Here is a 15,794-nt window from a genome sequence, read left to right as displayed (position 1 = left end):
GAATAAAATACATCTTTTAATTTAAAGCTCTACAATCAGTATCAAAAATGCTACTAAGAATCTATTTGCTGTTTTGGCTAAGTTGTCATTTTGGAAGAGCAATGGGGAAACTACATAAGACTTAACTACATAAGACTTCTAATGCTGGAGGAAGTACTTCTGTAGGCTAGAATTAGGTGAAGGATCCGCGTCAAATTCTTTGCATAGAGAAATCAAAAGATACAAGAAAAGAAAAAAAAAGACACAGGAAAATACAACTCTTCTGAAAGCCACTCCTGTTCAGACAGACAATCTTATAATTAAGATACAGATTTATAATCCTTTTCTTGCCCACACATATAGTGTAAGTGATATAAACCAGCCAAAGATGACTTCATTGTCTTGAGGACAAAGAAACTGATGTAGCTTAATTTTGATTAAAACGTCTTAAGAGAATTCTGATGCTCTTTGACACATGTCTCCCCAGATACTTAATTTAACAGTCAAAAGAATTTCAGCACTTGTTGCCACCAGAATAAAAAGTCTAAATTGATTTGGCTGTCAAAGTTGATAAGCATATTGCCATGTGAAAAAAATCTCTATATAGCTTCAACATTTTATTCAAGTCAAATAGCAGACTTCTCACTGAAATTCATTTTGAAGCAGGATGAAAATTTACTTTTTCTTTCATCTTTAAAATATATGGATTTATTTCAACTTATATCTTTTACAGAAACTTGCCATTAATTTAGCATCAAAGTTTAGTTAAACCTGATCGATTAATCAAATGTGTTTTAATGGCACTACTTATTAGAATCTCCAAGTGATAGAAAAATCAAAAAAGATATCACAACCTAGGACAAAGGAGTGCTTTTGAATTGTGGTGTTGGAGAAGAGTCTTGAGAGTCCCCTGGACTGAAAGGAGAGCAAATTAAGTCAATCCTAAAGAAAATCAATCCTGAATATTCACTGGAAGGACTGATTCTGAAGCTGAAACTCCAGTACTTTGGCCACTGATGCGAAGAGCTGACTCGTTTGAAAAGACCCTGATGCTGGGAAAGATTGAAGGCAGGAGGAGAAGGGGATGACAGAGGATGAGATGGTTAGATGGCATCTCCGACTCAATGGACATAAGTCTGAGTAGGCTCTGGGAGATGAAGGACAGGGAGACCTGGCATGCTGCAGTCCATGAGTCGCAAAGAGTCGGACACGACTGAGCAACTGAACAACAACAGGACAAAGGAAACAGGAGAGAGACAGTGCAAATAAAAAAATTAAAAAAAGAACAAAGCTTTTGGAAGCCAAAAAGTTGCTTGATATTTCAGAGGAATAGCTTACAACCTAAGCAGCTAAAAGTGGCGACACCAATGAGAGGTCTGAGATAATCTGTGAAGACTGACAATCCCTATGTAAACTATCAAAAACAAAATTCCAAGATAATAAAAAATCTGTATGTAAATTTTGAGCCTATGTATTTACACCCACTGTCTGACATGGACTTTCCTTACATTCTTACAGGGATCCATGAGAGAAAGTAAGACAGTAAAAATGTGCTTTGCAGACAAAATGTTAAAAATTTTAGTGTCAGACAGTCCTTAGTTATGGAAGAGAGAAGCCTCAAACCACTCAACCACTCTTAGCAAGGGCTAAGCCTAGAGCTTGGATTTCCTGACCTCTGTGTCAGTGCCTTGTGGGATCTCAGGTCATCCAGGCCATGCCAGTGAAAGCCCCAATCCTAACCTCTAGGCCACCAGGGAACTCCCTCAGCATCTTTCCTCTTCAGCACTGCCTCAATGTCAGTGAACTGAAAACACATGTGAAGAGAGAGACCTGAGTCTGATGTGGTACAGTCTTCCTTTCATATCCCTGGGGGATTGGTTCCAGGACCCTCATAGATACCAAAATCCATGGACGCTCAAGTACCTTAGATAAAATGGGGAAATAGAACCCATGCACATCCCTCCATAAATCATCTCTAGATCACTTTTGATACCTAATAAAATGTAAATGCTATGTAAATATGATGTAAGTAGTTCCTGGGGTGCAGGGAATTCAAGTTTTGCTTTGAGGAGCTTTCTGCAATTTTTTTTTTTTGGTGGGGGTGGATATTTTCTGCTGGGGTTGGTTGAATCCACAGATACGAAATCCATGGCTACCGAGGGCCAACTGTATGTACAAAAACAACATAAAGGTGTAAATCCTCATACCTGATCCTGGGTACTGGAAGACGTTCTGCTGCATCTGAGGATTGATTCCAGTGCCAAACTGCCCACCCATGTTTCCTGTCATGCCTCTGTTCACCATGCTGCTGCGGTTGGCCAAGGGCGCCTCGGGATTTGCTGCCAGTTGTGAAAAAGGGCTGGTAGAGGCAGGTGGGGTTCCTGGATTTGTACCATAGTTTGGTGGGTAGGGGAATTGCTGCGGAGCACCCTGAGGAAGACGGGGGTTCCCCATTTGAACTGGCAGTCCAGATGAGGGAGGGAGGTTGTTCCCAAAGCTTTGTTGCCTCATGAGCATGGCTCTTTGCTGCTGTATTAGCTGCCTCTGTCGGTGCTGTTGACTATACAACTCCCGCTGGCGCTGTGCCAACATCTGGGCATTCAGGGGTGGCTAAAGAAGAGAGAAAAAAAAATCTTCCCGTATTAGTATTAGTATTATTACTCCTGCCTTGGAAAGCTTACAGGATAAAGCCTACTAGCTTGGAGCAACAGGATTGTAGCAATTATCAGTGTACAAGGCAAACTAAAACAGAAAAGGAAGAAAACCTCTTAAATAACATCCACAGGACAGAAAATGAATTAAGTACATTTTACATATTAAAGTCAAACAGGACTGAGAAAAGTCAAAGAAAACATATATTGATTAGTACTATAATATAGGCCATGAAACCTGTTAAGAGAAACATGAAAACCATAAAGGAGAGAAAATGTGCTTGATGATTTATATCTTATCTGGCATTAGGTTACTAGGGTACTTCTTTTCATTTCCACAAAATTCACCACATCTCAAGTATGGAGAATATTAGTTTTCTCTTTTCTCATGGAGATCATTTATTCCACTTTACTTAAGTGAATAAAATGTGATTATAGGTGATTTCAATTTTCTTCATTATACTTTTATGTATTTTCCAAATTATCCATAATGAATGTACATTATCTTTACAATTAGACAAACCTACAAGTACCATTAGAAAAGGAAGAATCTGAAATCTAGGCTCCAAGGCCAAACAAATGATCACTTAAAAGAAAATCATTAATTAGAAACAAAATAATACACAGAAATAAATGAACCCTGGTATTTTATAGCATTGTTGTAGTATGAGACTGCTCCAGGCATTAGAGTAAGTGTTTTAATAGCTATAATACTATGAATGATGAAAGAAGTGGTAAAATTAGTTTGAAGTCTCCTTTTCGGCTAACTTGCAAAGCAACATGGCACATCAACAAAGCCTTCCTCAGAAAATGTCCATTCAGGTCGAGGAGCTGATTAAAGCATACTGCTTCATAAAAATGAAACTTGCCAACCAGAAGTAGCCCAATATGGAAGAAACTGACATATGACTTCTTAACAGAAGTTGTCTTTATGTGAATTACAACAGTGGGGTCTTGTTTCCTTATAACCGATTTCCCCTTGCATGAACTAACCACTGAGACTTTTAAGGCAGAGAAACCCAAGTCTGGATCCATGGAGATGCCAATATCTGCTGCTTAACAGGAGCTTCTATCAATATTTATCCTTTTGGTTAGTATTTGCCCTCAATCCAACTAGGTCCATTTTATGGAGAAAAGTTTGTCTGAATCCTTTCTAAAATACCTCATTTCCCCAATTTTTGCATTGTTGGTTGGGGGAAAAAAAAAAGTGGTTGAGGGAATTCCCTGGTGGTCCAGTGGCTGGGACTAAGTGTTTTCACTACTGTGGGCCCAAGTTCAATCCCTAGAGAACTAAGATCTCACAAGCCGCATGGTGCAGCCAAAAAAAAAAAAAAAAAAAAATAAGTGGTTGAAGCAAAAATATTAAAGTATGTGCAGAAGTAAGAATGAAAGTCTGTATCACACTTAGAAGGCTACCTGGTTCTTTTTATGTTTACTTTCAATGGCTATGAGCTCAAACACAGGATTGTTAAAACAAAAATTGGAAAATGCTGATGCTCAGACTGAACAGAGAACACAAGGCAGTTAAGATAACTAAGCAATGTGACTGGGTTTTGATCAGGTTTCAGGTACTGCGCACACAGTTTCATATCCTTGGCTTCTTATTACTGATACGATTCAGGACAGCAATAAGAGTTTTCTACTTAGTCACCTGATACCTAATAGCAATGACAACAATAACAATAAAATGAAACAAAGAACCCTCAGCTTTAGATCAAATATCAGTAGGGGGTATCACAAGCTGATTATAAATTCATTCTAAAAGAAAGCTACAGTACAAACATCATTAAGAGATGAGTTCACAGACCATTTCAAAAACACCTAAGTCAACACTCTAAGAAACACAACTTGGGTTAGAGAAGTACTAACAATGCCTGGTTTTCTCACATTACCTGAGGTGTAATTTGCTGCTGCATGCCTGATCTCATATTGATGCCAACAGGAGCATTTGCTGCAAATTGGTTCAAGATAGCTTGCCGATTTTGGTGTATCAACTAGAGAAAAATAGAACAATGAGATAAACTTCTACACACAAACATATAGCATGGCCCTTTAGGGAAACATAAACTTCTTATTGATTATTAAGAGGTTTTAGTATTGCAGATTTAGTAAGATTATTTCCCACGTTTATTTGCCAAAAGGTGGCAATTCCTAACATTTATCAAATACTTTCTGCCTACAGAACTCTAAATATGGCAGAGCATTTAAAAGTAGAATACACACACAATGTAAATATATATACAAGTACATACATGTATGTACATGCACACATGCCTATATGCATTTATTACAGGTGCATGTATTCTATTTTTATGCTCTGCCATATTTAGTGTTCTGCAGTGTTATATACATATATATGCACACAAATATGTTTATCATGCTTTTTGTAATTTTTAAAACTCTTTATCTTATATTGGGGTATAGTCAATTTTGGGGGGGCTCCAAAATCACTGCAGATGGTGACTGGAGTCATGAAATTAAAAGACACTCGCTCCTTGGAAGAAAAGCTATGACCAACCTAGACACCATAGTAAAAAGCAGAGACATTACTTTACCAAAAAAGGTCCATCTAGTCAAAGCTATGGTTTTTCCAGTAGTCAAGCATGGATGTGACAGCTGGACTTATAAAAGAAAGCAGAGCACAGAAGAATTGATGCTTTTGAACTGTGGTGTTGGAGAAGACTCTTGAGAGTCCCTTGGACTAAAAGGAGATCCAACCAGTCCATCCTAAAGGAAATCAGTCCTAAATATTCATTGGTAGGACTGATGCTGAAGCTGAAACTCCAATACTTTGGTCACCTGATGTGAAGAACCGACTCACTGGAAAACACCCTTATGCTGGGAAAGATTGAAGGTGGGAGGAGAAGGGGACAACAGAGGATGTGATGGTTGGATGGCATCACCAACACGGTGGACATGAGTTTGAGTAGGCTCCGGGAGTTGGCGATGGACAAGAAGGCCTGGCGTGCTGCAGTCCATGGGATTGCAAAGAGTCAGACACGACTGAGTGACCAAACTGAACTGACAGTCAATTAACAATGCTGTGATAGTTTTACGTGAACAGTAAAGGGATTCAGCCATACCAATATATCCCCCAAACTCCCCTCACATCCAGGCTGCCACATAACAAGTTCCATGTGCTATACACTAGGTCCTTGTTGGTTATCTATTTTATATCATGCTTTTAAAAACTCATTAATATTTAATTATTTCAGACACGTGCAATAATGGAGAAAAAAGAAACATCAGCCTTGGTCTTAAAGGGTTGTGAGTAAAAAAAGTACATATACATAGGGAACACTCTGTAAAGGTCTGGAAGATGAATGGAAAAGTTGAGGTACTTCTGACTTGGAGGGTACCTGTCTGATGGGCACGTATTTGGGAAAAATCCAATGTGATTTCATTAGCTGGAGAGAATTATGTAAGAAACAAATGGTCTGAGAAAATGGACTATTTATTTAACTAGAAGAAGTAATTATACTTTAGACCAGCATTTCCCAAATTGGTGTTCTAAAGAACATTGTTCTGCAGGATATTAATAGATGTGCCAGGAAAATAGCATGCTGTGCTGTATTAAGCATTGGAAATAATGGGTTACACAAGGTGAAACAGATTTCTTTAGTGTAGTAATTCTATGAGCCTTCAATTGGCTAAAGCACATTGTGGAGCTCCAAGAAGGGGATAAACTATGCAATTCATTTATCGTGAACCTTTTTTTCTGACATAAAGCCATTTATTATTATTTCCTAGAACAATCTTCTATGGTACACTAGTTTGAAAGACACTGTCTATATCAGGCTCAGGATTCCGTATCAGAGGTATGCCTTAACTTTAGCAGGTAACAAAACAAGAATCCTTAGAAAGGGTATTTCCTGATAAACAATCTACTGCTTCAAGGATTACTTGCTCAATAATTTGATATGAATAAACTGGTTAGGGAGATAACAGTAACAATAATATCAACCTTGTTTTGTGTTGAAATAGTACTTTATGATTTATAAATTTCTTATAAAATAGTCAACCTATCAATATATTTTAATATCTTCATATTTAATACATTTAATAAATTTTAATATACTATTTATAAACTAGAAAGTCTCTCAAAGTTTTATAAGAGAATCCAAAGAGTTGTGAATAGTGATTAAATCTCTCATCTCTAACAAGCTCAATTCTTAACTCTAGTTTCATTCATTTTTTGATTCCAATTAGATTAGAAAACAAAATGACTTGGAGGGAGAAGCCCGATATAATATAAATATTACAATTATAACTTTCAGGCACTGTGGAATAGGATAAAACATTCAGAATCACGTCAAAAATAAAGATAACCAATATTATGGCTCTAAAAGTCAAAGAGGCTCTTAAAAGTATGACAATCTACATACTTCTTAAACTCAAACTTATGTCAGATCTTGGACATAAGTTTAAATTAACCATTAGTTTTACAAAGATTTGTCATAAAACTTGGTAAATGCAAGATACTAAATAAAGTTTGAAGCCTACAAAAGTGAGTAAATTTCTATTTTCTTGGAATTCTCTGTTGAGTGGCAGAGGTCAATACAGAACAGTGCAATGCACAAGTTATAGCCTGAATATATAAAGAGATGTAAGCAGCATGGGGCAGCAACTAACTTAGCCTAGGACATGAAGGCAGGGACCAAGAGCATGAGTGAGCTCAATGGGACCTTGAAAGATGAGAATGCCAGGTGGCAAAGAGGGTAGTAAACTCAAGGCAGAAGGAACAGCAAGTCTAAAAACAGAAGACGCAGGGAATGAAAACAGGTGAAGAAAAGGAACACTGCCAGGAATGTGGGAGTTGGGATTCCAACCTGACAGCTTTATATATTCTGGGCATTGTGAGATAATGTGCAAATGAAAATGAGAAGTGACAAAAATGAAAAAACAACCTTAGAAAAATAAATCAAAATCCTATAAAATAAACAGGTAATTTTTAGAAGTAGAAGAAATTGTTCTAAAAGCAGCAATCTACGAGCACTTTCTGTTAAAGAAAAATGATGTATTCCTACCCTCAGAAATACTGTTATTCCCCACCCCCCTTGACTATCTGTGTGTACAACCTAACGCTGTGTACGACAATTTCACTCTAATCTGCCTCTTCTTTCTGATTACTAAAATTTTACCCATTTTCCAGCAACTTCCTCCAAAGAAGTTCTCCTAAAAGGATCACCTTAATCTCTTCTGAAATCTTAATTTTTGTTAGTTAGGGAGTTGGGAGGAGAGAGGTTGATAATCGTTAGAGCTGGTAACACAACTTCAAAAGCCTATAAAGGTCTCGTTGACAGGCTTGTTGTATTACTAAAGGAGATGTATGTGGGGCTTGTGGCCACTGAAAAAGCACAAACCCAGCCTATGGGTATAAAATGCACACATGTACATGCATACACACACAATTCAGGCTTGCTTTCACTTTGTCTGAATGGAGTTTTTTTTCCAACGCCTCAGTAAGAAGTCCTCCTACAGTAAACCTAAAAGATGATTATCTTGTCAAGAGGTTCTCAACTGGGGGTTTTCTGCCTCGTAAAGGAGAGTTGGCAATACATGAAGACATTTTCAGTTATCACAACTTGGGGAGGGGCTGCTCTTAGTATCTGGTGGGTACAGGCAAGGGATGCTGCTAAATATCCCCCAGAGCACCAGAAGCACCCCCTTAACAAGAATTATCCAGTTTCAAAACACTAACAATGATGAGGCTGAGAATCCTGATTCAGTCACCATGTAAATTATTGACAAAACAAAGATTTCCTTAAGGAAGCTTATTCTTTTATCAAGCAGTTTTTATTGCCACAAAGTTTTGCTTCTCATCTAGAATTAAAACAAAAACAAAAACAAAAAACCTCTTTCTGAACCACAGTTGGTTTAATCTGCAGATGCGGAACCTGAAGATACAGAGGGCTGACTAAATTTTGAATACCCCAGGCTGACGATAAGCTCTGAAAATTGCCTCTATCTCTTTATTCTTTGCATTTCTCTCAGAACCTGGTACAGTCATCATAAACATGTTCTGTGAAAAATTAAATACAGGGGAGCTAGTAAGTATTTCTTATTCTTGTGCTGTCTAATGATGATTGACAAGTTGTAACAAGAAGCAGTTTATTTTAAAATAATATTCAGAACATATTATTAATACTATACCCTCGCTTTGTTTCTCTTTTTTTCCTTCTCTTCCCTTAATTTCCCTTTGTGTCTTTTACTTCACACTAGCATTTAAAAATTACTCCTTATTAGTCTACCATTAAAAGTTTTTCACTTTTATGCCATCTCTTTCTCCCTTTCATCATCTTCCTCTTTTTAAGTGGCATGGAAGCACATTTTATATTATTTGTTATATTTATTGGATATAAATTCATAATAATAGTGAGTAGGTACTAAATGGGACTACATTAAATTAAATGTGCACTATTTTTTTAAACACCATCCTTGTAGAGAAGGGGGACAAAAAGAAGCAAATGTAGCAAAATATGGGAAACCTACTGAAAATGTGTTCATTTCCCCAGTACCCCTCGACTCCCCCATTCTGCAGCACAAAATTAGTGCAGCTCACGTTTTCATCAAAATTCCACTGTAACTCAAAAAGTAATATGGCTGGAAGTCTCCTGGCCCCTACATGGGAGTGTAGTTTTTATAGATATTAAACAAAAATCTCTAAAAATTAAATTTGCCTTTATATATTCTTTTAATATATCAGGCACTCTGTTAAGAGCTTTATATCCAAGCTCTACATCTATTAATGGCTTCCCTGGTGGCTCAGAGATAAAGAATCCACCTGCTGCCTGTGATGCAGGGGACGTGAGTTCGACCCTTGGGTTGGGAAAGATACCCTGGAGGAGGAAATGGCAACCCACTCCAGTATTCTTGCCTGGAAAATCCCAAGGACAGAGGAGCCTGGCGGGCTATGATCCATGGGGTCGCAAAAGAGTGGGACATGACTTACGAGAATAAACAGCATCTATTAATGTTATCTCATTTAATCCACAAACTAAGAGGTAAAGGAATTAGATTCTTTTTAAAGAGAAGTCATAGGCTTTAATAGGGTAAATAATTTTACTACTGACCCACCTCACGTAAGGTTAGAACTAGGACTTGAAACCAAGGCTAACTCTATCAGGCTGCCTAATAAATTTACCTACCTCCTTCTTCCTCTTCCTTCCTCTATTAGTAAGGCTCCAGAGACCTTTTTTAAATGCTTTTTTAAAAATCCAAAGCAAAACAGACATATGGATAAAGAAATACAAAACAGTAATAACAACAAAAGCAACAACCTACATTCCTGGTCCCATTTCCCAGAGGATAGTTTTAACCATTTGGGTTTCTAATTCTTAATGATTACCCCTGTAACTGCTGCTTAAACAGTCCTAAATATTTATGTCATTACACCTGCATATTATTTGTCATGAGAGAAAATATTTATCAGCAGTATCTCTTTATGCTCTACTTTAGAAATTAAGCTGTGCTTCAATTTTATTAATTTAATAATTATATGGGATGTTCATCCTAAATATTTTTTATCTTAAAAAATGTAAGTAAATTGTTTTTAAAGTCTTGGTGTTAAAGGACTTTGTTATGAGCCAGCAGTCTTTAATTGAATGAGTCTCCCTTATTCTTATCAGAGCAGACTAAGGATGACTTTTTGTGTCATAAAGGGTCTGGGAGTAGACTTAACACCTTTAGTGCACTGGGTTGGCCAAAAAGTTCATTTGAGTTTTTCTAAAACATCCCATGGAAAACCCACACCAACCTTTTGGTCAATCCAATAGCATTTTGGCTGTCTTGTTACATAGAGCTATTAGCACATACCTTTAAAAAGGATCACCAGTTGAACAAGGGTACTCACCTGCTGTTGTCCTTGCAATCGTTGTTGAAGTTGAAGTCTAAGTTGGTTGGGTGCAGCTGGAGGTCTGTTTAGTGTTTGCCTGGGCTGCATGCCCATGCCAGGTGAAAAAGCACCTCGAGGAGGTGTTACTTGAACAGGCATAGTCCCCAGTGAAGGTTTTTGCCTGACCATGCCCTGGAAAGGACTAGAGAGATTGGCAGTAGGCGAAGGAGAAGAGTAAGGCTGGGAATAAAGGTTGGGTCTTTCTTCCATCATCAGTGGTGGTGTTGCTTGCTGTGGTGGAAATCTCTCTGATAATACATCTAATCCACCTCCCTGTTGGAAAATAAGCCAAAACATTTTACAAATACATTTCTGCCAATGAATGACATGCTTCTCTATACAATTTTGGATATGAGATCATACAAAGAACTCCAGAAGTTTGCTATTAATACTTAAAGGAATCACTTATGAAAGTTGCTTCTGAAATGGAGTAATAGATTAACTGGGATGTTTAAAATCTCAGTAAAGAGATGAAAATATGGTTAAAATGAAGACCCTAAATCAATGAAATAGAGCTAAATAGTTTGAAAAGAACCTCACTGCAAAGCCTAATAATCAACAAATGTTAAATTTAATAATTATCATGAGAAGTAGATTCCTAAAGGAGAGATTAATTTTTCTATGTCAAATATAGAATTCATGCTTTTATCTTGTTTGAAAAAAAAATTCATAGCTGACCTAACAGAATGCCATAGAGCTATGGCTTTCAAACTTTTTGATTGCTACTTATTGAAAGAAATACAATTTAAATTGTGACCTACTGTTTGTTTATGTAACTGCAAACAGAGTTTCATAAAACATAAAACATGAAACTTTCCCTTTTTCTGCATTCTGACAGTCTTTATTCTACATTATTCTATCCATTAAAAAAAAAGCTGGTCATGATGCACTAAATTGATTTTTCAACTCCAAAGTCTCAAAAATACTAACCTGGAAGTTGGAATGTCATGGAACATATAGGCTGAAGTCTAGCATGAATGAAGGATAAATTAAGTCCTAAAATAAGAAGTAATAATATAAAATCTGGATTCTATTCTAGGGAGAGCTTCTAAGATTATGTTCCATAGTAAAAGGCTACAACTTGGTAATTATTATGACAGGCTTTTTGTTTAAAAAGCCCATTATTTAACTATTATATATTTGGATAACTTTCACAAGGGTAAATTATAAAATAGCTACCATACAGTGAGAGTCATACGGAAAAGTCTTGCTTAAAAATAATTTTCTAGCTTTTTAGGGCTGCATCATCTAAAAAGTGCCAACTATAGTAAATACCTGAACAAGTTTGTCAATTCCCAAAGCTCTGTCTAGTTCAGCTAGCTCAGTTTCATCTTTTCCACTGAGGAAGGATACCAGCTGTTCAAGAAGGGCCTTCTCATCATTTCTTCCTTCGACTGTTGTTGGTGGACAGAGAAGTTCATCTAATTGTGAACTAATACACTGGCTGACGAATCAAAAGATAAGAAAGATAAAGACTGATATAGCAAGTAAGTATTCAACCTTAAGAATACAAATATACATACACATATATGCAAATCTAGTTCTAGGAAATTGCCAAGATTTTTTTAAAACCAATTCTTATGCAATGAAATTTTCTATACTTAATGTGCAGAAATTTATGAACATTCGGTATGCAGCTTGAATATATTTTTCATTATTTTGTCAATCACTGAACTTTGTTCCCACATTCTTCATGTTAGCTTACAGAAATACCCTGAAAAATTAACCAAACATAGTTAAGAGAAAATAATTTTTAACACAAGTAGAAAATAAAAATTAACCAAAAACTAAAAAAAGAAAAAAATCATTTAATCTAAATCAAAATTTATACCACTTATTGTTTATATTCTATACGTGCAATTAATTATTGATAATTGAACCATAATGAAAACAGTAAATATTATATATATTACTTAACTTTCAAAGATGATCAAATCATGCTGATAACATGACAAAAGAAATCAAACCAGAAAAATGCTCAGTGTTAACCAACGCTCAGTGTTAACCAACAAATTGTTGATTACATGTAGGAAATACATAGTCTAATCCAATTGCTATCAGTTGATGCATAAAACTTAAAGATATATAGAAAATTACACTAGTAATAATACTACTTCTATAAGGATTCTTTGGGGAAGGTAAACGAGGCTAGAGGTCATAATTAAGGCTTCACACTCAATGCTACCTAGTCATCCTTTGGTTGCTATATATGAGATGCACTATATGTGTTGAAATAGAGCTACCTGTGTGGATTAAGAAATCAAATTCTACTCAAGTGGGGATACTAAGCAGATGCAGAAAGTACCTTCTCTTCTTATGCATTCTTGCTCCAAACGAAGAGAAAAGCTGGACAAAATAATTATACAACTAAGAACTCAAGAGCAATAGAGTTGTTGTGCTGAGGCCAATTCATCTACCAGTCCCAGAAATTTTATGGCAATCAATCAATGCAAAGTAAGAGATGAAAAATAAAGCTGCATACTATATCAATCTCTTGGTAATTAAAATATACACTAGTCTTGCAGTCATGCAGTAAATAAATCTGTTTGATTTGGTGTCCTCCCCCATCCTTTTCTTTTCATTAAACCGTCACCTTCTATTAATATCTACAAAACAAAACACCAACACAAACTGGAATCTAGTTTGGGAAAAGCAGTTCTTTGCTGTAGAAGATAGTATCTGTTACTTGATAATATACAAAAGGTACTACTCACTCTTCTGGCTTATTCTGATTTACCGCTGTCACTGTATTATTTGCCCATGGAATCTGATCACCAGTTCCTGGTTGTCCAAACTGGTTATCAATTGCTTCTAATTCCAGTTCAGGTAATCCTGGTTAAAGAAGGAAAGATAAGAAGTCAGGATATATTAAAACAGAAGGTAAGATGATAATATTTTTCAGAAGTAATATATTATATAGTAGAGTGAGATTTCCCCTATAAAATAATACCTCAATGTTACAAAGGTCACTTATTCAGAAACTTATACTATCTAGAATGTGACCACATAATAACAAGTAAATGGGAAAGTGAGAAAAGTTCTTTGAGTCAAAGAGAATCTGGACTTCCCTGGTTGTCCAGTGGCTAAGACTCCATGCTCCTAATGTGGGGAGCCCAAGTTCGATCCCTGGTTGAGGAACTAGATCCCACATGCCACAACTAAGACCCAGCACAACCAAATAAATAAATAAGTCAATAAAATAAATACAAAGAAAATGTGATGTTAAAGGTTTTTATACATTACCATAAGAGAATCACTTAGAACTCCTTCAGAAATTACTAATTTTAAAGATAATCATAACAATTTCAGTTAACTGCTTTTTCAGTCTATATGCTATTACAATATGCTGTAAGTAGGGACAGTTGCTACTGTCATGAAATGTTTGAGAGACGCAAGTAAAAGACAAAATATGTTCTATAAAAGGCAGAATCAGAAGCTAAAGTGCACTGCAAACTGGGGCCATTTAGTAAATGGACAAAACTCTACAGTGGTTAACTGAGAATATAGCTGTACAATAATGGTATGATAACTGTTGTCTATAATGATGACAAATGAAAAAAAGAGGATGAATTATGCTTTATGGTGTAGTGGTAAAGTATTCGCCTGCCAACATAAGAGACACAGGAGATGCAGGTTTGATCCTTGGGGTGGGAAGATCTTCTGGAGTAGAAATGGCAACCCACTTTAGTATTCTTGCCTGGAGAATGCCATGGACAGAAGGGCCTGGTGGGCTACAGTCCCTGCGGTTGCGGAGAGTCGGGCACAATTGAGCAGAGCACTACAGTACAATGGAAGGTGGTAGGATGCACAGTTTTTTTGAAGGCTTTGATTATTTCTGTACTACTTATATTAGGGAAAAAACTGTAAAGAACCTAAATTCCAGAAATTTATTGATTAATGGATTATGGTACAGATATTTATAACATGCTGATAAATGAAAAAGGAAAAAAGTATAATCCAAGACATTATATTCAGGATGAGTCTATTCTTATAACAGAATATTATAAAATTTCTATATATTAATCAAAAAAATCTGGTAAGCTATATATTCTTGGTAGATTTTAGGTTGTGAGACTAAGGATTACTTTATTTTCTTTTAGTGTTTCTGATGGCTATTTGTAATCTTGAAAAGGAATAAAATTTATATGTTGAAACCCTAACCTCTAGTATGTCAGAATGTCATTATATTTGGGGACAAGGCTTTGAGTGAAATAAGAGTTGTCAGGGTGGCTCCACTTCAAACACTTCAATATAACTGGTGTTATAAGAAGAGGTGATTAGGACACAGATGGCGCAGAGAGATGACCATGAGGACACAGCAAGAAGGAAGCCATCTGCAAGCTAGTGAGAGAGGCAGCAGAAGACAGCAAACCTGCTGACCCTCCTCAACCTGAACTTCCAGCCTTCAGCTTCTGAGAAAATAAATGTCTATTGTTTAAGTCACTGGTCTGTGGTATTTTTTTATTATGGCAGCCCTAGCAAACTAACAAAAACTAAAAATGCCTTAGTGGCTTAAGAAAATATACAATTAGGTAGAATTCCTCATTTTAATGAATGGAGATAAATAGATTTAAGGATGCCCCTCAAACTTATTTAATGCTACATACTGATCATTATTAACTGCATAAAACATGTTAGGCTCACTTAATCTAACTTGACTACATATTGAAATATACTCAATATTTAGTATGAATGAAATACAGGAGTGCACATAAAAGTACATTCACTTCTAAATACAAAAAATTATAGCTTGTAATTAAACTTGTCTTCTTTAGCATGACAAATGATATAGAAATCAAATTCTGTATGATTTGGGGGGGAAAAAAAAGCAAAAAAACACCAAACAACAACCATAAAAGGTGAAGGGAAAGTAATCACTTAATTCTTCTCATTATTTCAATCAGAAAGTTGGTCAGAGAAGATTATCTCAAGTTGTCCCTTTGCTCTGCTCCATACAATAATTCCTGTCTTATTCCATTTTAGAAACCTAACATAAACAAAATCATTATATTTAAAAGCCAAAGAAAATTTACATGGCTGTCTATTATCAAGACTTAGTATCACAGAATAGCTTATTTGACTCAGTAACAGGACATAGTATCTCACAGCAGTCTTGATGGGAAAAAAGGTTAAGAAAACAAGCTGGATAAAATATTTTCAAAATAAAGTAAGATTATTGTGCTAAATTTGGTGACTAGGAGAAAAAACCCAATCAATCACTGATTTAATTAAAAGTTTTGTTTGCATAGGCTATATACTTAAAAGAAGCT

General features: G+C 36.0%; 1 protein-coding gene across 11 annotated transcripts in view; it reads right to left on the bottom strand.

Moving 5' to 3' along the window:
* The window catches only part of NCOA1 (nuclear receptor coactivator 1), a 204,812-nt gene that overhangs the window by 23,821 nt on the left and 165,197 nt on the right, over window positions 1–15,794 (bottom strand). For all 11 annotated transcript variants that reach the window (XM_043917315.1, XM_043917317.1, XM_043917311.1 and 8 more), the window contains 5 exons: window positions 13,239–13,356; window positions 11,800–11,968; window positions 10,483–10,797; window positions 4,523–4,624; window positions 2,187–2,589 (listed from right to left, as the gene is read on the bottom strand). In XM_043917315.1, the coding sequence (XP_043773250.1) occupies window positions 2,187–2,589; window positions 4,523–4,624; window positions 10,483–10,797; window positions 11,800–11,968; window positions 13,239–13,356 (1,107 nt within the window). The remainder of the gene's footprint in view (window positions 1–2,186; window positions 2,590–4,522; window positions 4,625–10,482; window positions 10,798–11,799; window positions 11,969–13,238; window positions 13,357–15,794) is intronic.

This window comes from Cervus elaphus, chromosome 11, assembly GCF_910594005.1.
Source record: "Cervus elaphus chromosome 11, mCerEla1.1, whole genome shotgun sequence".
NCBI classification, from domain to species: Eukaryota; Metazoa; Chordata; class Mammalia; order Artiodactyla; family Cervidae; genus Cervus; species Cervus elaphus.
The sequence above is the reverse complement of the archived record's forward strand: the minus strand, read 5'-3'. Positions and strand labels throughout refer to the sequence as shown.